Source organism: Micropterus dolomieu, linkage group LG17, assembly GCF_021292245.1.
Source record: "Micropterus dolomieu isolate WLL.071019.BEF.003 ecotype Adirondacks linkage group LG17, ASM2129224v1, whole genome shotgun sequence".
In the NCBI taxonomy this organism is placed as follows: Eukaryota; Metazoa; Chordata; class Actinopteri; order Centrarchiformes; family Centrarchidae; genus Micropterus; species Micropterus dolomieu.
The window spans coordinates 5,261,131-5,285,839 of NC_060166.1; the positions used below are offsets into that span (position 1 = coordinate 5,261,131).

Below are 24,709 nucleotides of genomic sequence, written 5' to 3' on the forward strand. Positions count from 1 at the left end.
ATTTTCAGTTCAAGCCTTTTATTTTCTCATACAGCAGTTAATACTGGGATCTGTATTCGGGCCTGTAATGTAAATATGCAGAATAGATTTGGTCCATAATCTGTCATGTGGGATTTTATTACGTTTGTTTGTGATTTTTAATTAATATTCAAGCAGACGAGAAAAACACATCATCTGCTTTTTATTTGGCCAAAACGTTCTCGTCTTTATGTGTTTACATGGCTCTGAATGGTGGAACACATAAAGCAGCGCAGCATCAAATTGATGAATGCCGTTTAAAGGCGCAAAAACACAGCCGAACCTTCCACACAAAAAATCGTTCAGCACACACCGTTCAGCCTTTTTTTTTAAATTAATGTTGGTGGTAGTTTGCATCACCGAGGGGAGGTCACAGCTTGCCCATCACATCACTGCTGACAGTCCTCAGTGATAAATGTAGTTTTGGGGAATAGGGTGGATTTTGTTCTTCCCCACTTCAGTTTCCACTGCAGTACTTCCATTGTTTGGCTCTGGTTATCCTGATGTTCCTGTGTAATTCCTGCAGTAACGGCATGCAGCGACCCCAGTTTATCGCCGGACTCTCAAGACCAGCTACAAGACGACGTGGTCCTAAAGGACACGGAGATAGCCGCCCTGTCCGACAAAGAAACAGTCAATAACGAGAACGACGACCAGAACCTCGGAGGGAAGCGGCGCGGACCCCGGACCACCATCAAGGCCAAGCAGCTGGAGACGCTGAAGGCGGCGTTCGCTGCGACCCCCAAACCCACCAGACACATCAGGGAGCAGCTGGCCCAGGAGACCGGCCTCAACATGCGGGTCATCCAGGTAACGGTTAACATCCAAGCTGGGTTCTGATAACTCCCAAAGATCCTGAGTTCATTCATTAACCACCATACATACATAAAGAGATGTGTAATAGCTAGCCTATATATTTTTTTTAGAAAACGGGCGTTTCTCAGTCCGGGTCCACGTGGCCCCGAATAAAAAGCTCTATTGTAATTATAGGTTTCACCATCCCCAGTCATTTCTATACGGTTCAATAGTAAATCATCAAAACGGGGTTCTTCTGGCTCTGTCTGAGAAGTCTGAAATCTTATGGAAATAATATTCCGGCGACACCCACAGGTTGAGGAGGTGGGCTTGCGCCTTTCCTGTTTAATGGTGTTACGCACCCATTAAAATGTGTGATGTAACAGCTTATATTTTATGGAAAACTGTCCCTGCCAGGCTGCCAGACTGCCATGACCATGCAGGCCTCATCACATCAGAGAGGCTCCACCTTCCCCAGCATCCCCCCCCCCCCCCTCCCCCCACCTCACATCACCCCTTCTTCACCCCTCTTTAAAGGAGGCCTCACCCTTCAAACTGCGCGGTCACATTGAATTCATTAAGCCAGAGATTGGCCGACGGACTAGGTTGATTTGGAAATGGGTAATTTATATGGGTATTTTTTGATTCTTGGCGCGCACACCGGGGCAAAGTCGCCAACTGGCGCCGGGCTGCTCGGAGCGCTGGGCGCTGGGAGTCCTGGCACAGCTCTGCCATCACGTTTTGCGACCACGTTTAGCCATGCTGTGAGCATTTCCAGCCAAGTGAAAAGACAGAAATCTGTTTGAAGGGTCTTCAGATTGTCTCTTCTCAACTCTGAATTACAGCAGGGCCGCTTTAAGTTAAACAAAGAGCAGAAATCCGACACCATGTTGTTATTATTATTGTTATTATTATTATTATTATTATTATTATTATTATTCGATTTGATAATAAAATAATAAAATATTCATAGGGAATTTCATGAGCTAAATATTTCACATCAGGAATAATAACTTACTCCCAGAACAACCAGACTTGGATATCTCTGAGGTGTTTCTAAATTTAAATTTTACTAACAGGTTTCCACAAATGTGATTTTTTTTTTTTTTTTTTTAAATAATCTGGAAAGGTCTGTAGGGCAGATCCACGGTACAAAGGTCTGGCATAGCAGATTAATGACGATAAAGTGAAAGTGGCGAAGTAGGGGTATCTAATATGTATGAGCACGAGGGGGAAAGGGAAGAGCGTAATTAAAGGAAGCCAGCCTATAGATTAGGAAATGATAACCTCCAAGAGCCCGGTAATATATCGGTAACAACCCTCCTATTAAGTATTAATTGGAGATTTTAAGCCCCCGCTGCTGCAGCCTTCAGTCGGAGTAAATGGGGGGTTAAAAGATCATTAGGAAGGTTAGATGTGACTCTCGCTCCCGTAATGATAATTGGGCGCAGTCCTCTCCACCGCAGAGCCTTGCGGATTTAACACCAGCTCATCAGGCACACCGCAAAACACACATATTTATTTACTCTAATAAGAAGCCAGCGCGGGGCAGGTGCCAAGGTAAATATGACACTTAGGCCTAATTACAAGTTATTTTTGTATGTTGGAGAATTTACAGTGAGTTCTATTAGCACATTAAAAAAATCCCCAACCTACCATTTTAATGTTTGCTTGTTTAGCCTACATATTTTTTCCAACACGTCATTGCTGCTGCCAAAAATTCAGACCAAAGCAGCCCCCAGCTCCACCACCTGCACTTCTCACTCCCCTCCCACCTTCCACACAGAATATTGACGTGCAATCAAAATGGCGTCCGCAGTCTATTGCATGTTTGCTGAGAGACAGGAGGTAACCGTAGTCTATGTGCGCGTGTGTGTGTCCAGGTCTGGTTCCAGAACCGACGTTCCAAAGAGAGGCGCATGAAGCAGCTGAGCGCGCTGGGCGCCCGGAGGCACGCGTTCTTCCGGAGCCCGAGGCGGATGAGGACGCTGGTGGACCGGCTGGAGCCCGGGGAGCTGATCCCCAACGGGCCTTTCTCCTACTATGGAGGTATGCAAACAATTTAGCTCATTTTGTCAAAGAACAATTATCATTATTTTTAATAGTTTAATAATAGTTTTTTTCTTATGAAACATTCTTTTTTATCCAAGTGAATTTGCTATTCTTAGTTTGTCATTTGTTTTCTATCTTTCTGTCATCTTCTGCTGTTATGGAACAATGCTTCCAGACTCTTCTGTTTAATCTATATCTAGTTAGCTAAGATGTTGTATAAATAAAGTATTTTTATTCAGGTCTTTGTTGCCACCTTAAGGAAATCTATACCATGTTAGGCCTGTGCACTTTCTGTTTTGAACTTGTGCACAAAATTAAAGTGACATATAACTACAAATAATGCAGTTGCTGTCTGCTCTTGCTTAATATTTTGGTAAGTTTAGATACTCAGCAAAATATAAAAAAAAAAAACATATTCAAACATGATATATTATTCAGTTTGGGTCACCTCATCAACAGGCTTTTGGAAATCAGTGAGCAGTGAGTTAAGTTTAAGTGACATTAGTTTACATCTCAGTGATTTTATACCGTACTCTTCCTTCAAATGCTTTGAGATATCTGATCATTTTCAGAGAATTTCTTTTCTGCTCGGGCCTTCGTACTTTCTGCTGAAGCAAAAAGTATAATAATATTCTGCTGAATTGAAAAGAATCGGTCTCAGTAGGTAGAATCGCTGATGAAATGGCCCCCATTTTAATTAAATTTGTGGCCACGTTGTTCTCCCCACCCAATTGCAGTTTTGATTTAAGTGTAACGTGCTCTGTGACTAATGTAGTACAGCGAGGGTCTCTCTCCCTCTCTAACACAAATCAAGCCATGTATATTCAATGAATTCCTCAATGTCTCTGGAATTATTTCTGCACACTCATTGTTCTCAGAGTTAATGTTGCTTTTTTTTCTTCTTTTGGATCTGCAGATTATCAAAGCGAGTACTATGGCTCGGGAGGGAACTATGACTTCTTCCCTCAGGGGCCTCCGTCATCACAGGCCCAGACCCCAGTCGATCTCCCCTTCGTGCCCTCCTCAGGCCCCACGGGCACCCCCCTCGGAGGTATGGACCACCCCTTACCGGGCCACCACCCCTCGAGTGAGGTGCAGCGCTTCTCCGATATCATGTCCCACCACCCAGGGGACTCTCCCAGCCCGGAGCCCGGCATCCCAGGGCCACTACACAGCATCTCTTCCGAGGTGTTCGGCCCTAGTCCACCCTTTACCTCACTGTCGCTGAATGGCAGCGGATACAACAACCACCTGTCCCACCCGCCCTCGGAAATGAACGAGGGCACTGTGTGGTAGCTTTTTGGGAGTGCGGACTCTATTGGCATGAGATTCGGTAACGGAGGGTGGCGAGGTTTAAAGTGTTGGGGAACAGGGACATGGATATTGACAGGGTTAGGGCAATACCATTGAATCACAATTTTTTGGGGTGTTTTCATATTTATTTATTTATTTTCCCATTTGATTTGTTGATCTTCTTTGTGGGGAAAGCCTCTGTGGCATACAACATTATGCTCTAAAACATTGTCTTCAGTATTGTATTTGGGTGTTTCCAGTGCCCCCACCCCCACGCCAAGCAAAACTGGACTTACAAGAAAAAAAAAAAACTGGGCGAGACTGCTGAACTGCCCCCCCACCCCCCCCCCCCCCCCCCCCCCCCCCCCCCCCCTTCTTTGGGCCTCTGGGACACCCTGCCACCCCTCCTGACTCCTATCAGTGGCCCAGCATAGCGACCAAGCCCCCTAACATTCACCGGTGGGGTAAAAAACAACCCATTCGAAATCTCCTATAGTATGTCCCGAACACAAAAACATCATTAGCTACTGTCAAAGACTTCAATAGCTTTACAGAGAGAGAATAAAGGGGCCGAGGGTTGGTTGTGTGCTGACCTGGCACTGTAGGAAGGCTGAGCGGCGTTCAGACTATGTTCGAGGCACTAGACTTGTCCCTTGTATTTATTCAGAAGCTCCTCAGACCTCTTTGCCTCTCAAGGCTCTGCCATATTGACACTTAACCTTTTTGACACTATGTTTCCGAAGGAAAGAGGAAGCAATTTTTCCTCCGTCTGGACTATTTGTTTCCTTTTTTTTCCTTTTCTTTTCTTGGTTTCAGAATTTCCACCAAATCTGAAGAAGGCCGCCTTCAAAAGGCAAACAGTAAAAACCCTCTACGGATTGCAAACCCTTTATTTAAAATGGAAGTGAACTTGAAATGTTGAAATGAAGTCTACCTTCTAAAAATCTTCTACTGGGGTTCTAAATGGGACTTAGAACAGTCAACTGTTTACGTAATCTATTTAATTCAGGAGTCCAGAAGTCTCGAAAAACCACGTTTTAGAACCTCTCAATCCATATAAAAATGTTCCAAGCAACCAACCAAACTTTTGTATTGATTTCATTTATATTGTATGGAGATAAAAACACATTTGCTGGGGTTGTGGTTCACTGTGCTAGTTTGTACAAGATGTTGTTTACAAAATAAAAGGTTAAAAAAAGAATAAAAACATAAGTAAAGTAGACATTTGCCAAATTGAAAAAAATAGCACAAATAATGTTTAAGTGCTTTGCACCATCATCTGCAGAACGTGTTGAGACAAAATGTAAGTGTTAAAAGGAGTAATTGACTTCTTAATTTTTTAGTCTGCTGACAATACATTCATAAAATTGTTAATATAACATACTTAGACAGGTTTTATTTTTGTGTCTTTGAAGGAGTAAAATCCAAATTATTAAAAATTGATGGTCAAATATGCAGCTAGTAGCTGCTACATCTCTTTGAATATCAAGCCCTCATGGTATGTCTTTTATTGTTCCAATAAACCTAAGCTTATGTGACCTCCAGTGCATATTAGACCATTCACTGTATAAATACAACATGTTGAGAAAAATGTCTTTCTAATAAAACTAGAAAATATACTTATGAATTTTTAACCTATTTTCTTTGGCGCAGCTATCTTACAGTATACCCTTACATTACAGTGTATTATGTATCACTGTGTCAGTGCAGCTGTACATCACAAGGCTCTCTGCAAGGTACTTATCAGGCCAGTGTCACTCATTTCTTAATGAAGGCTTTTTGTCTGCATGTCAAATTTTCCATTCACTTGGAGTGTGAAATAATTGACCTTTGCAGACATGGTGACAGGTAAACATTTGTTAATTCTGATTAATGTTATTCAGAAACATTGAGTGAAATTGAAACGGCAGTTGGAGGAAAGTAATGAAAAGACACACGAATGAGAACGTTTTGGCTTTTAGCAGAGTTGTAGAAACATGCTCATTTGTGAAACGCGACTCATGCTTTGCAGTTTTATGTTTAGAGTTGTGTGATGCTAATCTTGAACTGTCAACAAAGGGGTTTCTCTTTTTCCTGCATGCCGCAGCATTGCGCCAGATCCTGATGGCTTGAAAAACAATTCATAGACAAAAGAACAGAGGTTTGAACAACAGAAACTTTTCTGCTGATATCACTTTTCTTCCAGCCGTGGAGGCATTTAGTGGACTGGCTTGCTGCAGCCAACACAAGGGGGAGCGAATTCACAACTTATGCTGATGCCACTTCTTTCCCCAACCACTTTGGCTCTGGCCTCAGATTCTTCCGTTCAGTTACTTGAGGTCGTCGACTAATCAGAAGCAGTTAGCTGTGCAACTGTGAAGGACAATGATGAAATTGCCGTGACAGTGGCTCTTCTGCTTGTTATGCATTTTATTGCTTTTATTAGCTCACTCCTCCAGTTATTATTCCCCACAGCTTACTGTTCTCGCGGTGCGGTCTGATGGCGGGGAGGGTCTTCTCCTAACTTATTTCAGCAAAAACATAGTCATAATAATAATCAAGAAACCCAAACACTGAGGCGTGATCTTTTGCAATAAGGATGAAAAATGTATTTATACTTGTAGGGAAACGAGCCGGGCGGTGGGATTGTGGCATGAATCCGAGGGAACCTTTATCTCCCAAGCCCTGCGTGTGCAGTTAGGGCCGTATGCAATCCCAGTTTTCTCCCCTGCCTCCAGACTGTAATCCACCATGAATTAATCATGGTCTTGAGAGTTAACCAAGCTTGGGGAGGTGGGGTGGAAGGTGGGGGTGGAGGGTCTGAGGAAGGATATAGGTCTCCGTTGAGCCCCTGGGCTTAGCCCCCCCTGTGGTAACACCATGCACCGGCGACTGACCGTCCCCGGGGCCACAGCTCTTTAAAATTCAAATCTCCTATTGATCGCTCATCAGCTGTTGGTGCAAACTGACCTTGTAGTCGCACGCTGGAAAAATAAAACAAGCCTTAACAGCAGTGAATGGGTTTTAAATGACATTTTAAATCTCTGAGTCAGGACGTTTGAATAGCCCACACACCCACTGGGATCCAAAGGAAGTGTACTGTATGTGCCTGTGTGTGTGTGTGTGTGTGTGTGTGTGTGTGTGTTTGTGTTGTGTGTGTGTGTGTGGGGGGGGGGGGGGGGGGGGGGGGGGGGGGGGGGGGGGGTAGTACAAAATGGTTTACTTTAGAGTACAACAGGGGCCAAAATATTGAGCCAATAGGAAGATCAGGCCCAGCAGGCAAACACTGAGATACTTGTGTTCATACTGAGAAGGTTTTTTTAGAGCCCCTCTCCATATGAGAAGCATTTGGCTGCTAGCTTTAAATGCAGAGTGGCTCAGCTGGAAGTGTACCCTCTCCTCGGAGCGAACGTAGCGTAAGCACACAAACACATGGCACCGGTCCTCGTTTCTCCTCAAACAAACGACACATGTTAGGGGAAGCCAATTTCTTGGCCAGGAATGAGAAAACGCTGTTAATCAATGGAGTGGGTTGGTTGATCACTGAGCCACATTTCCCTGGCCCAACACACAGCGAGTGGGTGATACACAGCCATGTAGCAGCCTGATAAGCGGACCACTACTGAAAAGCTGTTTGTTTTGCCACCTCACGACTCTTTATACTACTTCCTCCTTCTCTCAGAAGCCCTTTCTAAACAGAGATCCTGCAATAGTGCCACAAAGAAGACCGGTCGTTACGCTAGCTTTGCTTTTTTACAATGACCAAACAAGGTGTGACGTGTAACACAACAACGTCGGCGTCTAGTCTGTTCTCTCCATAGACTGTCTCGTCGGTTCCCCCATTTTACACAGAGGTTGATTCAGCTCTGTTACACCTCCGCTGCCAGCTTAATGGCTGAACAACAATGCCCCCCATTCCGTGTTTGTACGTTTTATACAGATTGGCGAGGCAGAATTACGGCCTTCAACAAGCTGTATTAAAGGGGCTAAAGACTAAAGACAGAAGGGGGTGTTTAACTCCCAGGACTTCTTTTATCATTTAAGTAATGTTTAGGTGCATTTTCTCACAAATAATGCCTGCTTTCCTCTTAGAGTTACAATTCAAGACGGATTTAACCTATAGGCAGACCAAGAAACCTTCTTTTCTTGCTCTGAACATCGTCTAGAAGCTCTTTTCAAGAAAAGTCCTTTGCTGTGCAGAAATTGATACATTTTTTACTTTCTTTTTTGTTGACTAAACAGAAGAAGAAAAGTAAGTATGATCAGCTATGGCCACCCTCCAAGAGAAAGTCAAAAAGAATCAACAGAAAACCCAGGGAAAGGCAAAAAGACATAGAACATAAAATTGCACATAGAACCAAAACTTGAAATGAAATAACTACAAAAGAAGTGTCATGATAAAAGTGATTCCTGCATAAAAAGAATTTGGTTTTCAGTCTAGTCATCTCTAAACATCAGACTGACCAGATAATAAAAGAAATTATGTAAAATATGTGGCTGTGTGGCTTTGGACATATTTTTCACCCCATTTACATCAGTGAGTTTAGGCTATATAACACCTCTCTGTATTTTGCAGCACAGCATGACATCTACAGCTGCTGGATGCACATGTTCATCTGTATATTTTACATGAGTTTGATGAGGTTTATTGCAATATCCAATATATTATCTTATGAATTTAAAGAAATCAAAACTCATCTCAGCCTAAATGTTGGGTAAGTAAGTGTGCTTATAAAAAGCTGTGACATCTTCATACATTCTAATTGACTAACGGCTGAACTTTGACCCAAAAGTCATGGCCAGACCTGCAACCAGCTCTCAACCCTGATCTTGACCTGGAGCTTTTCAAGGTCGACCCTTACCCAGGTTCACGTCAATTCAAATCTCCAACCCACATTCTCCTGTATGGTGTCAGTAGTTCAAAGTGAAAGCCCTTTTAAGAGTGCACTACTGTAGTATGATGGTATTACAGTTTAGCTGCAGGAATGTTTCCATCAGGACATGTAATGCTTTTAGCTATATTATAAACAAACACATCATACTTGTCAACAGACATTTCATTGAAGGCTCTGGAGCCAGTTCTAACTTTCACAAGAGTTGAACCACAGCAGGAAAAAAAGGAAAATAACTTACAGGGGGAGATTGAAATAAAAACTGCATGCAGGGATCACTAGCCTAACTACAGCAGGTTACAATACTTGTAAAGTACTTGATTGTGTTGTTTTTGCTGTTTGTCATCTCTCTTTGTCTGCAGATTATCTGTGTGTGGTTTCATAACTTTTGAGAATTTTACCATTTAAATATTAAACAATTCCACATTATCATGTTGCAATTCAGCCTTTTTATAGCTTTTATAGTTGTTTTGAACTTACATATCAGAGTAATGTTCCCAGATTTCTACCATAGCAAAAAACACTAAGAACTGACACACAACAAAAAATGACCAACCTTTTGTAGTTACCACATGCTGCTCCAGATGTCCTTACCATCATGTGTTTTGTGTTGCTAACCTTAATCCTATACTCATTGTGAAAACAAATAGTACGGAGGGTGATATATATATAAAAATAAGAACCTTAGTGCTTTTTATAATAATAAGATAATAGAAGCTGTCAAATCAGAAAAACAGTTAGTGATCATACCTGAGTTCCTTCTCTGACACAAGTTTTCAACGTAGATACCTTGCACTTAGTTTATCCTTTGACTAGTGAATAAACAATGGTATATTGGGCTTATTCTGCCTTTAGTGTAGCTTGCCCCTGAGAAAATGTGCATAAACCTCTAATTTGCTATTCAGAATCAGTATAAAATGAAATGTTTGACTTCTAATTGGTATGTAACCCATTTTAGTACAATTTACATAAAGAAATTGCCCATGTAACAAACAATGCGCTCACCCAGGGAGGAAAGTATACTCGTTTAGCAAAGTGGAAAGTACTAATTTCCCCCTGGAGGATGTCCTGATGGTATGTGAGGTCTGTAGGTTGGCCTGATTAGCACAGAGCATAGAGTGTGTCTACACCATCTGACCCACTGAGTGATATTCATTTGTCATTCACATATTGGAGACCAACTGCTGTGTTTTTTGCTCAGGGCAAGGGTTTTTTTCAATGAGTTGTTTGTGTATGATTGCACTAGCAATTTCCCATCGTGATTTTATATGGAATACACACATAAGTGTAAAATCTGTTTACAATTCACACAAGCTGGTTGTAGAGTTGGTGTGTTCCTCTTTTGCATAGGCTGTTTTATTGTTGATTAGAATTTCAGTTTGTCTGAAATAGCTCCCTAATGATTGTGTCCATAATTATGTACAGAAATTGGAAACATACATTTTTTAAGACTATGTATAGACATGCTGAGTGGAGCTCATCTTTGGGTTTCTTCAGCAGAACAATGTCATCTGATTTCAGAGAAGACGTTTCTTTCCATTTACCATGCCTGCCTGTTTCAAACCAAATCATATCAGAGCCTGTCATGTTCTGCCTGTCCAGCAGTAGAGTCATCTGATCTTAACCTGCCCAATTCCCTCATTAGCTCCTCAGTAAACACTGTATACCTGCCCTCAAACACTAGTCTTTTGCCTGATCATTTGTTGTGCCACCATAGCCATAGGGTTCTTGTTTGCCTAAATGCTAATGAACAATTCCTACCTTTTTGGATGTGTTTGTCTTTTCTGACTGCATGCCTGTTGCCAGCTCCTGTTTTGAATTTTGATCACCAAACCTCATTCTAATCCAACCTGCTCCTTTCTGGGGCCTTGCTGCTGAGTCCAAACATCCTTTACCAGTACCTTCACACGCATGGTACCACTAATAGTCCTATTTTGTAATGGTTTACACAACACAAAACTATAGCCCAATATGGATAAAGAATTTCAGTCAACACAGGTCAGCAAGATACTGCCACTGCTGTGAATTTGGGTTGGAGTGTTACATTTAAAATATGGAAATGGCCACTAACAGCTTGTTGGTGATCACTAGAATACAACCTCTTTGTTGATGATACTAACCATGTTGTGACAAACTTTGGTTTCTTAAACCCCGGAAATCAATAAGGTCCGTGCTTATTGATACTGCTATCCAGATAGCCGGTCCTACGAGGTAACGTTACGTCTCGAGTGTCAAATCTGGTTTAAATAGAAACGCGATGGATGTTTTTTATTGATGGCACCAAAACAGGGTATTAAACGGGTCTGAGACTGTTTATCATCAGCCTCGGCGGCTCTAATGTAAGGTAAACATGTAGAAAGGGTTAATACAATCATCTCTGTCCTTAGTCTGTCAACCTGTATGTTTTATACAAGCACCGCTAATGTTAGCTTGGCATTAGCCAAATGTTAAAAACAAGCTAAATAGAAAGCTGTCTGTCTGTAACTTAGACTGATCTGTTTTTACACATTTTTACACACGGTAGCTCCTCTTTTATCTTGAGAAGCTGCACAGCTTCAGTCATTATTCATTAGTCAGTGCAACTTACACTGTACATTTCTAGCTCAACTGAGGCTTATTGTTTACCATTTTCTCTCTGATCGCTATTCGCCGATCTTGTGCAGAGGTTTGCGTGCATTCCATGCGGCCGACAACTAACTGTACATCCACGTTGCGGTTCCTCGCGGGTCTATTTCAAGTAGCCTACTATTTAAAAACGATATAATCTTTATGTGATTCATCAATGGTGATAAATGATCCGAAAATCCCGTGAGGTGCGGACAACTCGGCAAAACACCGGTGAAGTTGGGGCTCCGTCTCAACAGCAAGTGTTCCTCTTCTGCCCCTACACGGTAGCAACTTCCTTGGTTGGAACTATGCAGTTGGGATGCAACTGTTTCCCAAAACCCTAGTTCGAACTATGGAGTTCTAACTTACATGGTACGAACCATTGTTAAGCGAAGCAGGTGTTCCCTGAAACCATAGTTCCGACAAACGTTCGCACCAACTGTCGTTAAGTTGCATAGTTCAAACTACAGCTTCTGACCTGTGGTTAGAAGCTTAGTTCATGGTGACTACGTCACAGATAGCAGAAAATGCAAGTCTTAGGAGGTGGATGTAATGTGTTTAAACCAGGGAATGTTCCTGCTTTACAAACATATTTAAGGTGAAGATATTTTTAAATGTAGTTGTAAAAGTACTTTTAAATGTATTTGTCAGGTCATGGGTAAGGTTGCATTATTTCAGTAGCCAATCTGTAGACCATCTACGAACAACATGCGTTTTTCTCGCAGATTACCCATCTGTTCACAATAACTTGATTTAATATTAGTCACCCAGTACAAAGGTTCAAGGACAAAATGGAGAATGTAAAGACAAGACTTTTAATATTACCGTTAATGTATACATTTCCATGGGTATTACAAACATAAATATAAAAAGGGAAAGCATAAAATTCATGAAAGTACTGTAATGAATAAATCCCTGAGAGTTTTCGTTGCCTTTATAACAAAGATAAATAGAGAACTCCCGGGAGTCGAAGAGAGAAAAGAAAATGTGTAAGTGCAGACACTTATTGCACTGAGCTATTCTCAAAACCTAGGTATTGAATGCGGCCAAGGGATTCATAATAGTGTTAAAGTGTTGACACGAAGATACTTGCAGATTAAACCTATTTTACTAAATGTCTTGTAATCACTAATAGTTCTTAATTTTTTCTTCTAAGTTACAGACTATATGTAGGCTAAATGAAAATATTAGGTTAGGTATTATTTATATTGTTGATTTCATTAATACTGCTGTTGATTTTCTTGTTATTGCCGGTATGACTATGATATGTAATAAGCTAGCATAATAATGTCACTTAATATCGGCCACAACTGACATAATTAGGCAGAATATGACAACTTTTTGCGAGTTTGTACTGTGAAAGTTAGAAGAACACACCTGGAAACATGTTAGTTCGAACTACGTTGGTTCAAACTAAGTTAGCTGAAACCAACAGGGTACGACAGTTTTGGGAAACGGTCGCATTTAGTATCACCCATTGATCAGTGTCCAAATGTAGTTCCAGGAATGCTTGCAAAAGTGGGAGAAAAACAAAGTAACACAGACAGACAGAAATTTATTACTAGCTTTGTGTTCGGGAATCTGCAATTAGAAGCAATATTTATAACTTTTAGACACAACACATATGTTTTAGAACTAGGAAACCCCAGAGCCAAAACACTAAAAGCTGTCTCATTTTTAGAATTGTTCACTGCTTATAGCAACTTCTGGGTAAATTGATTTTTGTTATTTTCTGCCAGCTTAGCAGTTTCTACTGTGGCAGTATCTGAGTGGCTAAATGCACCACTGTAGAAAGCCCTTATCACCCAAACACATTGTAACTTCAGCTTCAGGTGTTTGCTGCCATGTTACTGTACACAACACACATGGCTATGTTGCTAATTAAAGCAATCCCATGCTTATCCTGAGAGGAAAATACCTGGATTAGAGGGAGATTTGCAACTCAAACCCAAGACATGCCTAATCAATTTAAAGCCATTAGACAATTAATTCACTTTGGTGGAGGGTGGATATTGCATATGCACTAATCTGGCCCCTAAGTTGTCAGTGTGTACTGATGAGTATTGAGTGCTCTGTGTACATATACAGTGACGAGAATGGGCAAGCAACACATGCAGAGAAAATTAATAAACCAAATGATGTTTCCTGTTTGAGTGTCAGGTCAATAGCTTTAGTGGATTATATCAGTTATGAAAGTAACACCCTGATTTATTGTGAGAAGCATAAAAGGCCAAATAACATCTAAGTTATACTGCATTCCAGTGTGTTATTTCTATAAAGAAAACATTTAAAAGGTACAAGGTAGATTTATTTAACATTTTACAATACAGGGTTGTGTAACACAATTAAGTAATTGTAGTTCCTTTTATGCTAGTCACAAAAACACCAGTTATATATTATTATTGATTTTGTAACATCCTGTCAAGTTAGTTCAAACTTGTAAACTAAAGTTTGGCCCTGAGGAGCTCACATGTGCCTCCTAAAAAAGATAACTACACATTTGGGCTACAGTGACAACAGCTAGCACAGCAAACATTCTACTCAGCACAACCCCTGCTCTCTATCACTCTCCATCAGTGAATAAAACAATGTAAATATGGCAACTGCACAGAATAGTCCCATATCCAGTAATGAAACATGGCAAACCTCCCCACTGTTGCTCGTTTCACAAATTTGATCATGTACAATACCTCTGTCTAGTGTTACGGAATGCTTTCAACGAGGAGAAACCTGACACTGAAATAAAATCTAACCCTATTCCAGACCTATCTACAGTTGGACTTAAAGAAAAGGTATTGGGCCTGCTGGATTTTTCCCCAACTTCAGCCTGTAGCAGTTGATGATTCCCATTAATTCTTACACACCACCACAGAGCTTGGAATTTCCAGATATAACATTCATTTAGAATACATACGATCATTATTACATGGATAATATTTTAAACTGAATATATTACTTTAATTTACACACACACACAATAAAATAAGGTGAGCAACTATACAACGCTGTCAGGGGACACACATATATATATATATATATATACAGTATATACTGTCTATATTTTGTGTATCTATGCTGACTAATACTGACAAATACTTGAGCAAACACTACCTTTAAACTGAGAAAAACTGGCCTGAATATTTCTGTAAAAAAAAAAAAAAAAACATTCATTCCAATTAAAGCAGGCCTGTGCAAGTGCAGCCAAGCAGCTCTGTTATTCAATTCCATTAGAATGAACGATGCAGCGGCATGCAACCATGCAGTTAACAGGAATTAAAACCATAGGCAAGATGACGGATTACACAAGAATAGAGGTGTGTGTCTCTGAGTGTGTGTATGTGTGTGTATACATCCATATTTTTTGTTCTCGCTTTCATTTTGCCAAAACTGTACATATTGAATATTTTTCCAACACATGTACTTGAATATTAAATCAAAATAGCTTGAACACTGAAATGTGCTATTAGGTTTATGCTGTGGCATGGCTTCAGTGTACTTGTCAGTATTTGCCAGCTGTAGTTATTGCATGATGTATGGCTCTGTTCTTGATGCATGCATGACAGTTGGCAGTCATTAATCATAGTTATTAGATAGGACATGCTTTGCCTTTTCTCGCTCATAGTAAGTCTCATATAAGTTTAGCATCTTGAGGTCCAAGCTGCTGCAGGGATGGAGACATGCACAAACAAATTTTATGTCATTAAACTGGATGAGAATGCTGCTTCTCCTGCACTGTGCACTTTATTAAACAACTACAGTGTGTGTTGATTTTACTGCAGGAGTACTTTCTTTTCCTTTTCCTTTCCAAACTTTCCTTTGTTCTGCTGCTCAGCATCATGTTTCTTGTAGATGCTTGGGTGTGAAATTCAGAACCGGGCTCACCGAATGTGTCTGCGCTGGTAAAACAGCATTGTTGCGACACACCCACCTTCACAGAGTAGACTAACCATGCATTTAATTAGAAACAAAAGCTGGAAATAATTAATTAGACAGCAATTCCATTTTCTTACCCTTGCCAAAGTTTATAATGGAGTAGATAGGCTGTTGGAATTTCACGGAAAATAATTCATTAAAATTAAAAGCAAGGGGAGGCCACAAAGACAAATGGTCACTGTTCCACTTCAGTGTCCCGCAGTCTTGCTTGGAAATGTTTTGGTGTTCGTTTGGTGCATGTATTGATATGGTCGATGGTTCAATTCCATTTGGGATCATGCGTACCATAATCCATTGGAATTGTGCTGCAGTTTAGAAATGTACAGCCAAAATCAGAATCAGAATCAGAAATACTTTATTAAACCCTGAGGTGAAATTGTTGTATTACTGCTCAAGTTATAATAAGTAATAATAAAAATGTTGGCACTCAAAAAAAATAAAATATAAAAATATAAATAGTAATAGGAGGAGTAATAGGAGTGTGGAAATATGTGCAGAATGTGACAGACATGTAAAGAATAAATAGTAATAATAATGAGTGGTGTTAATGTTGAGAGCTAGAATGGATTTAAATCCTTAAAAATTGCAGTATTCGGACATAAAATGAGTATGCTAACATTTTGAAGCACACCTCTACAACTAATTTACCTCATCAAACCTCATAACACCATTAAAGTCAATCCTACAACAGTGTAGATGAACCGTATGAGGTCACCAACTCATTCAGATATAAATAATGGAAACTGTCATGGTTGGAGCGTGTATGGTCATTGTTTATTTCAATTACAGCCATTATGCATGGAGCGCACTACTTTAGTGTGATCACAGTATGAATCAGAGGCTGCTTCTGCATCTCCTCTTCATTCTCTGGATAAGGCGGACCATACACCAGGATGTCTGTGAGTGGTCCATATGAGGTGCAGTTTCTCAACTTTTACATCACTAGTGACTATGAAGGTCCAAACCTGCTGGAAGGGTGCTGAGGATGCTGCAGCAACCCCACCCCCGTTTTTGTTCTGTTTTGTTACATCCTAACCTTCTCAGACCCTGCCACCCAGGATAGTTGTTGTATTTTTTTTTATTTCAAGCAGCCCAAGTGTGATTGTTTGAGGTTCACTGACATCAACTGAATGTTCAACATTAACTGGGTTCCTGACCTTATTCAGGTTTCTGTTTGCCTATACAAGCAAGCATCCAACATCCCAGACAATGTCTGCATCGGTTTTATATAGTGTCCTGTAGTATTTTGTATATTGTCTGTTGAGCTGTTCTGGCAGGCAGGTTTGGACATGATTTAGACTGCTTCATTCCATCTCCACCATTAACAATAAAGTAAAGTATGGCATTTTAAAACTAAAATGATTTTTAAATGAACGGAGTTTCAGGCTCTGAAAAAAAATAAGAATTTGCAAAGTAGAAAATAATACATCTAGAAAGGATTACCAACTTGTTTTGAATTGCCATTATAAAATGGTTTTATATAAAAGTGTTCTCTGATCTTCCACCTCTATGGTTTGATTAAGATTAGGTACAAAAACTACTTGGTTATAGGATAGGAAAAGATTGTGGTCATGGTTAAAGGAAACAAACACTGACGTAGGGGCCTACTGTTCACATTCCATCCCCTACCAACAGTCAAAGTCACGTGCTTTGTTGACCCATCTGTTCACTGGACCTATGCCGGAGGAAGTTTTGCTCTGACATTGTCATGCTACTTCCCCGTTCACTTCTAACAGACAAACATCATTTGCATAGCCAGAAGAGGATCTTATAAGGTAAACAGAACTCATTCCAATGATCAGAATGATTCAAACTAACTAGTTCCTACAAAGTGTAGTCTTATCAAATCTAAAAGCAAAAGTGTTATTTGTTGTAAATGACCTCGCTCAAGGTGAAAATACACTCACTGTCCACTTTATTAGGTACACCTGGCTAGAACCTGGTTGGACGCCTTTTGCCTTCAGAACTGCCTTAATTATTCATGGCATACTTTCAACAAGGTGTTGGAAACATTCCTCAGAGACTTTGGCCCATATTGACATGATAGCATCACACAGTTGCTGCAGATTTGTCGGCTGCACATCCATGATGTGAATCTCCCGTTCCGCCACTTCTCAAAGGTGCACTATTGGATTGAGATCTGGTGACTGTGGAGTCCACTGGAGTTCAATGAACTCACTGTCATGTTCAAGAAAGCAGTTTGAGATTATTTGAGCTTTGTGACATGGTGCATTATCCTGCTGTAGGTAGCCATCAGAAAATGGGTACACTGTGGTTATAAAGAAATGAACATGGTCAGCAACAATACTCAGGGAGGCTGTTGCGTTTAAACGATGCTCAATTGGCACTAAGTGGCCCATATGTGTCCAAAGGAAAATCTCCCCCACACCATTACACCACCACCAGACTGAACTATTAATACAAGGCAGGATGGATCCATGTTTTCATATTGTTTACGCCAAATTCTGACCCTACCATCTGAATATTGCAGCTGAAATCAAGACTCGCCAGACCAGGCAACGTTTTTCCAATCTTTATTGTCCAATTTTGGTGAGCCTGTGCGATTTGTAGCCACAGTTTCCTGTTCATAGCTGACAGGAGTGGCCCCCGGTGTGGTCTTCTGCTGCTGTGGCCCATCTGCTTCAAGGTTGGACGTGTTGTGCATTCAGAGATGGTATTCATACCTTGTTGTAACAAGTGGTTATTTGAGGTACTGTTGCCTTTCTGTCATCTCGAACCAGTTTGTCCAATTTCCTCTGACCTCTGACATCAACAAGGTATTTTCCTCCACACAACTGCCGCTCACTGGATGTTTTCTCTTTTTCTAACGTTTCTCTGTAAACCCTAGAGATGGTTGGTTGTGAAAATCCCAGTTGATCAGCAGTTTCTGAAATACCACGTTCAAAGTCACCTATAACCCCTTTCTTCCTCATTTTGCTTGGTTTGGATCTTGACCACGTCTGCATGCCTAAATGCATTGAGTTGCTGCCATGTGATTGGCTGATTAGCTATTTGGGTTAACAAGCAATTGAACAGGTGTACCTAATAAAGTGTAGACTCAGCATGATGAATTGAACAACTGGGGATAAAGCGCACAATTTTGGACAGTCTCTCCTCATTGAGTTGCACTGGGTTTTACACATGAAGTAATTCAAGTAGTAGAAAGAAAAAGTCAAGCACTGACTGACTGTGGTATTTAGGCACTTAAACTGGTAAGAACAGAGCTATGAGCAGGGTATGCTCTTTTTTATATAGGTTTAGTGTAGTACAGTCAAGAGGACTGTAGAGCCTCAAATAGGTCATGCTTTGAAGTTTGAAGTGGGAATGGGGCATTGATCCAAGTAATTAGTTATATATCTTGTTAAAACACAGTAAGTTTGTAGTTAGAATTATTTTTGTTATCATGATCACAACAACCATTAATACTGCAGTGGCACCTCTTACACCAGCACAAATGCTGGTCTGGCTTAAATGGGTGTTTTGTCCCTCTTACAGTAACATCTTGTCTTTTTATCAAAATGTACTGTAAACTACAAACTAGGATTAATGGCTGATCTGACACAAGCTAATTTCAGCAACGAGATAGCAACAAACAAAAAAGATGCGAGAGAAAGGACACATTTACACTCCAATTAGTGATCTTAAAGGCCGGTGCTGTATCAAATGCAGAAAACACAGCCTGTAGCCTCCTCCATAATGAGTCATTGAACCATGGCTTCCAATGGGCCTCCTTCGTCACTGTCACATCCACTGAGTGCCTCAGTCACATTCAAATTGGCCCTAGGTCCGCAGACATTGATAAAGGGTCTATGTGCGGTGGGAAGCATGCAGGATAATTCCTTTAGGCTGGGCTGAGGCAGTCCAGTCGCTGTCCATCACTTCCCTGTTATTTGCATTGGCCCCAATCAGTCCAGAGTGTTGATCAATGCAGAGTCAAAGTGAGCTTTCTTCCAGCATTAGGAGCTGCTTTCCATTACACTGTTAGGTACAGCCTAGCAACATTTTAGCGCTGAATAGATGTTGAGAGGACTGCCTGCACTGATGTGTTCAAGCTATGTGACGGTGGTACCAAAAGGAGTTGATACAGCAGTAGTCATTCATGTGTTCATTTATAATGTTTTATAAAATCAGTAGCTTATATAAGTTTTCTAAACTGCAGCTTATCTCATACAGGGGGTAGGCTGTGTTCAGTGATGATTTCATAAGTGCACATTACTGTTAGATTACTTTGAAACATCAACAACAGATTTTTCTTTTCACCTCCAGATCACTGACACTGAAGACAGTTGCCATCATAACAAATTTCTAAGATAATATAATATAAGTCTTTATCAATCCCCAGAGGGGAGTACAGATAAATACAAAGAAAAAAAATACTAAATACAAATAAGCATAGAAAATGTAAAAAAGAATAGTATAATTTAACATAATTTTAACTATGAAAGAGCAATTTAATGGAATATGCAATATCATCTCAAGTAGCATAGTAGTGTGGTTAAAAGTCAGCAAAGTATAGTTTAAGTAAAAAAATATAATACCCTCTACTATAACAATGTACAACAGAATAATATATAATATAATTGTTTACTTCGGGCATGAGAGACAGGCTTGATTTATGTAAAACAAGTTTATTTGAAAAGCTTTAGGTGACCCTTGCTACTTGACTTGATACATGCATTGTTTTTCAAGTGTACAGTTAGCATGACCCGTAGTCGGAATATAGGAATAGGAATAACAGGAATAGGAATGGTCACAATATTTAAAAAAACAGAGAAAAAAGGAAACAAAAAAAGAATTTATAACTTTAACTTATTTCACTATTTTTTCACATATTTTGTGTCTGTATTGATTCATAAATACTGATTTTAAAATGTCTTTTGTATTTAATACTGAACTTTAGATCTCCATATATGCAGAGTTAAATGTACAATTCAGCCTTACACATTTGAATTAATCATTTAAAATGGTGTGTTAAATGTTGTATTTTTTATTTGGATTTAATTCTTCTCTTTTTTTGTACATTGTCTCCCCTTCTCCCCCTCCACCTTGTCTCTCCCTCTCTCTGTCTCTCTTCCTCATCACTCCTCTTACCATTTTGTCCTGTTTCTTAAAGTAGCCAGTTCTGGTTGATGATTTACAGTAAAATTGCTTATAAATTGGAGTGGAAAATGTTTTGCAGACCTGGCAGCTTTCAAGTCCTGCGCCCATTTGTCACTCGACATTTCCTTTTGTGTAACAGGACGAGAATTAATTAGGCTCTGTGGCAGCAAAAGTTTACAGCTATAATTTATGGGGAGATGAGATTCCTTGGACACCATCTCAGACCTGTGTCGATTTATTATTTTTATTATTATTGTGGCGCGCGTGTGTGTGTATACAGTATGTGTTCGACTTGTGAATGAGGTTGCCCTGCGTTAATAGCTGTAAAGCAAGATTCATTTGCACTACTGGGGGTTTGTGGCAGGGCAAGCATATTCACTGTGGAGTACAGACAGGCTAACAGGTAGGCATAAACAAAAAAAGACTCCATAATAACACATTCAAAAACACATTATGCATTAATATATGTACACATTTGCATGCACATTCTGTTTTTGCCACCACACACACACTGGAGATAGATGACTGACACTGCAGTTCTGTTTGTGTGTATGTGTATGCGAACATAACTAACTCTTTATTTTCAATAAAATATTAGGTTTATGTTTAGACGTCTTTTATCTACAGAATGAAACCAGCTTCTCACATTCTCACTTGGAACTGTCCGATGCAATCACAGTCTTCTAGTATTGAGAGGAGAACATCATTGATTCACTTCCCCTTGACCACATTTTACCCACAATCCTGCTGTAAGCTCTAAACCTCTACAATAAAAAAGAGAAAAAAAGTCTAACTGAACACATGAAACGGACAACATCAGCTGTCTGTGAACACACACGAAAACCTGACACGCAATGCCCTGGTTTTGGGTTATCAATCACGAGTGAGTTGACAGTTAAAGAAAGATACAGTGACAACAGAGACCACTTGGTTCAACACTTTGGTCCAGATTGAAATACCTTGACAGTTATTTGGGTGGATTGCTATGAAAAATTGTGATTCATGGGCTCCACATGATGAAACCTATGACTTTGGAGATCCATTTAAGAGTTTCCTGGAAAGGGGTCCTGGAAAGGACACCGCCTAGGGAATTCAACGCTCACATGGGTATGTGGGGATAGAGACACCTGGAGGGGGGAGATTGGGAGGAATGACCTCCCTGATCTGAACCTTAGTGGTGCTTTTTCATTAGACTTGTGTGATAGTCATGGATTTGCCATAACAACAGCCAAGTTTGAGCACCGAGTGATTTTAGTTGTATTTGGCACTAAAAAAAACTGACCCAATCTGCAGCTGTATGTCTTCAACATTCAGGTGAAGACAGGAGCACAGCTGTCAACTTATCAATGAGTTGCTTCAGATGATGGGGGAGACTGCTGGACAGACCTTGTAAATCCAAACATGTAGTGTGGGAATGTCTGTCTGAAGCCCCTGTCTCAATGAGGTTTTTAACTCTTACCTTAGGGAGAATTTCTCATGCATCCCGAGGGAGGTTGGGAAGATGGAATCTGAGTGGGCCATGTTCAAAGCCTCCGTTGTGGGGGCTGCTGTTAGGAGTTGTGGTCAGAAGGTCACTGGTGTCTGTTGTGAGGGCAACGTAAGAAGCGACTACTGGACACCAGCACTGAAGGAGGCTGTCAAGCTGAAGAAGGAGGCCTTTCAGGTTTGGTTGGCCTGGGGGTTTTCCTGAAGCAACAGACCGACAGTACCGTTGCTGTTAGGGATGCAGCAATTTCCAGATTTCACTATTAACCGCGCTTTAAAACATCACGGTTAATTAATCATGAAGGCCCCGCTGCACCGAGTGTTTCTGTTGCACGAAAACAAAGTTACACAAGCAGTGCAGCAGTGTCGTGCTTATCAGAGACACGGAGGCTACTTCTGCTCACTGGATAAAACTATGGCATAGGGACCAAACTGTGAAGTTTTATTTGCACCAAAGAACCGGCTGAAGTCGGCAGTGTGGGAGAATTTTGGGTGCACCAAGTCTGACCAGGGCGTTATTTAAGAGGTGACAGATCACCTGTTCAGAAACATGCAGTTAATAGGTTGCTGCATTAAATTTGATGCCATGGCCGTCTGTTACTGTGTCAAGCGACATGCACCGCATCGCAAGCCGCTGCCAAAGTAGTTGAACTTTTGCGCTGTACCCAGTGATTGTTAATGTAATTAAATATTAAAAATCAACTTAAGTAATTACTAGTGTTGTTAAATTAATTAATGCATAATAATCATGATAACTGTGAAACTGTGAAACTATTATAATGTAATAATATAATCGTTCCATCCCTAGTTGCTGTTGGGCTCTGCCAGGGTTGTCTCTTGTCATCGATGTGATTTTCATGGATTGGATCTCATGTCTCAGTCGGGGGGAAGAGAGTGGCCGGTTTGGGGACATCAGAAGTGCTTCTATGCTCTTTGCAGATGATTTGGTGGTGTTGGACTGTAACCTTCAGCACACAGTGGGGCAGTTTGAGAGTCAGCACTTCTAAGTCCGAGGCCATGGCTTTCTGTTGGGAAAAAGATGGATTCCTCAATATGGGTTGGGAGTGAATGGAACATGAGATCCACAGGCAGATTGGTGCAGTGACAGCAGTAATACAGGCGTTGTACCTGACTGTTGAGATGAAGATGGAGCTGAGCATAACCAACCCTGACCTATGGTCATAAGCTTTGGGTTGAGACCAAAACAATGACATAGTGGATATACACGGCCGAAATGAGTTCCTTCCTTGATTTTTAAGGTTCAAGGTACATTTATTTGTCATTCTGCAACAATGTAGGGCTGCACAATCAAATGAAAGTTTTAGCCCCCTTCATGCTACACACACAGAACATATATACAAATATTTAAAATGATAAAAATGATAATACAAAAAAAATAAAAACAATAGGCTATTGTTAATACATACACACAGTCCAACTTTTACAGTTATATGTATATATATATATATATATTTTTTTTAGCATGCCGATGTTAACCTTTAGAACTAGAGCTCGACCAATTTATCGTTTTGCAGATATTATCGGCCAATATAAGCTACTTGCAGATATATCTGCATCTGCGTTTAACTTTGATATGACTATTAAAAAACAGAAACAGAGAGTCAGATCCTTCCCTCAGGTCATGAGTGTTGCGTGCTGCAGCTCCTCTGTTAACAACACTGCAGCACCACAGAACAACACATCAGCTGACCGCAGTCTACCGGAGCTCAGAGCTGGCTCTGCCGGAGCTGTGGTGAGTAGCTCCTGGTTGCTTAGTGTTCCCGGTGAGTTGGTCTTTTGTCACGTCAATTACATGATGGCCCTTATCACTTCTCCTCTCCTGAAAACATTCATACCAGACTTGCTAACCCACTCTCCCGGGTTACAGCAGGATGTTTCATTAGTAGGTGAGTGCTGGAGGCTAACGTTACGCTGACAGATGTGATTGTAGATTTATTCTGAAACAGTGCGGCACTTCTAGTGAACGGTCCTCTCATTTCTCCCTAGTTCATTACTTTTAAATACTGTTTAACATAACTTACAGCAGCTAACAATGCCTGTTGCTAAATTAGCCACAAAGCCAATGCCACTTGCCTTAGGTGTGAAATACCGGGGTTTGATTCCCACCTGTGACACTTTTTCCACCAATGTGTCCCTGAGCAAGACACTTAACCCCTAGTTGCTCGAGAGATGTGCAACCTCTGACCTTGCTAAATAGCAATTGTAAGTCGCTTTGGCTAAAAGCGACAGCTAAATGTAAATGTAATTTTTATAGTTTCTGTTTTGCTGGCCCCCACAATACAAACTGTTTACTTTAATGTTCATTAGTAGTAGTACTCTATAATTTCTAACAAATCAGATATTTTTCCTGTAGTTTTATTTGACTCTTATTTATCAAAACCTCAATATATTTTGTTGTACTAAGTGCTATTCAAATATCGAAATCGGTATCGGACTTAAAAATCCCATATCAGTCGGGCTCTATTTAGAACAAATTATTGCTATGCCTAAGAACAACCTCACCTCTAGTGTGTCTGTTGACTCATATATCCCTT

At 40.5% G+C, this 24,709-nt stretch overlaps 2 protein-coding genes across 5 annotated transcripts in view; one reads left to right on the plus strand and one right to left on the minus strand.

Moving 5' to 3' along the window:
* lhx1a (LIM homeobox 1a) overlaps positions 1 to 4,213 on the plus strand; it is a 7,924-nt gene extending 3,711 nt beyond the window's left edge. Inside the window, exons 4-5 of the mRNA XM_046072898.1 lie at positions 2,697 to 2,862; positions 3,782 to 4,213. Of these exons, the coding sequence (XP_045928854.1) occupies positions 2,697 to 2,862; positions 3,782 to 4,161 (546 nt within the window). The 3' untranslated portion in view covers positions 4,162 to 4,213. The remainder of the gene's footprint in view (positions 1 to 2,696; positions 2,863 to 3,781) is intronic.
* Positions 1 to 24,709, minus strand: part of pipox (pipecolic acid oxidase) — a 1,053,392-nt gene that overhangs the window by 945,679 nt on the left and 83,004 nt on the right. The gene's annotated exons all lie outside the window — the stretch shown is intronic.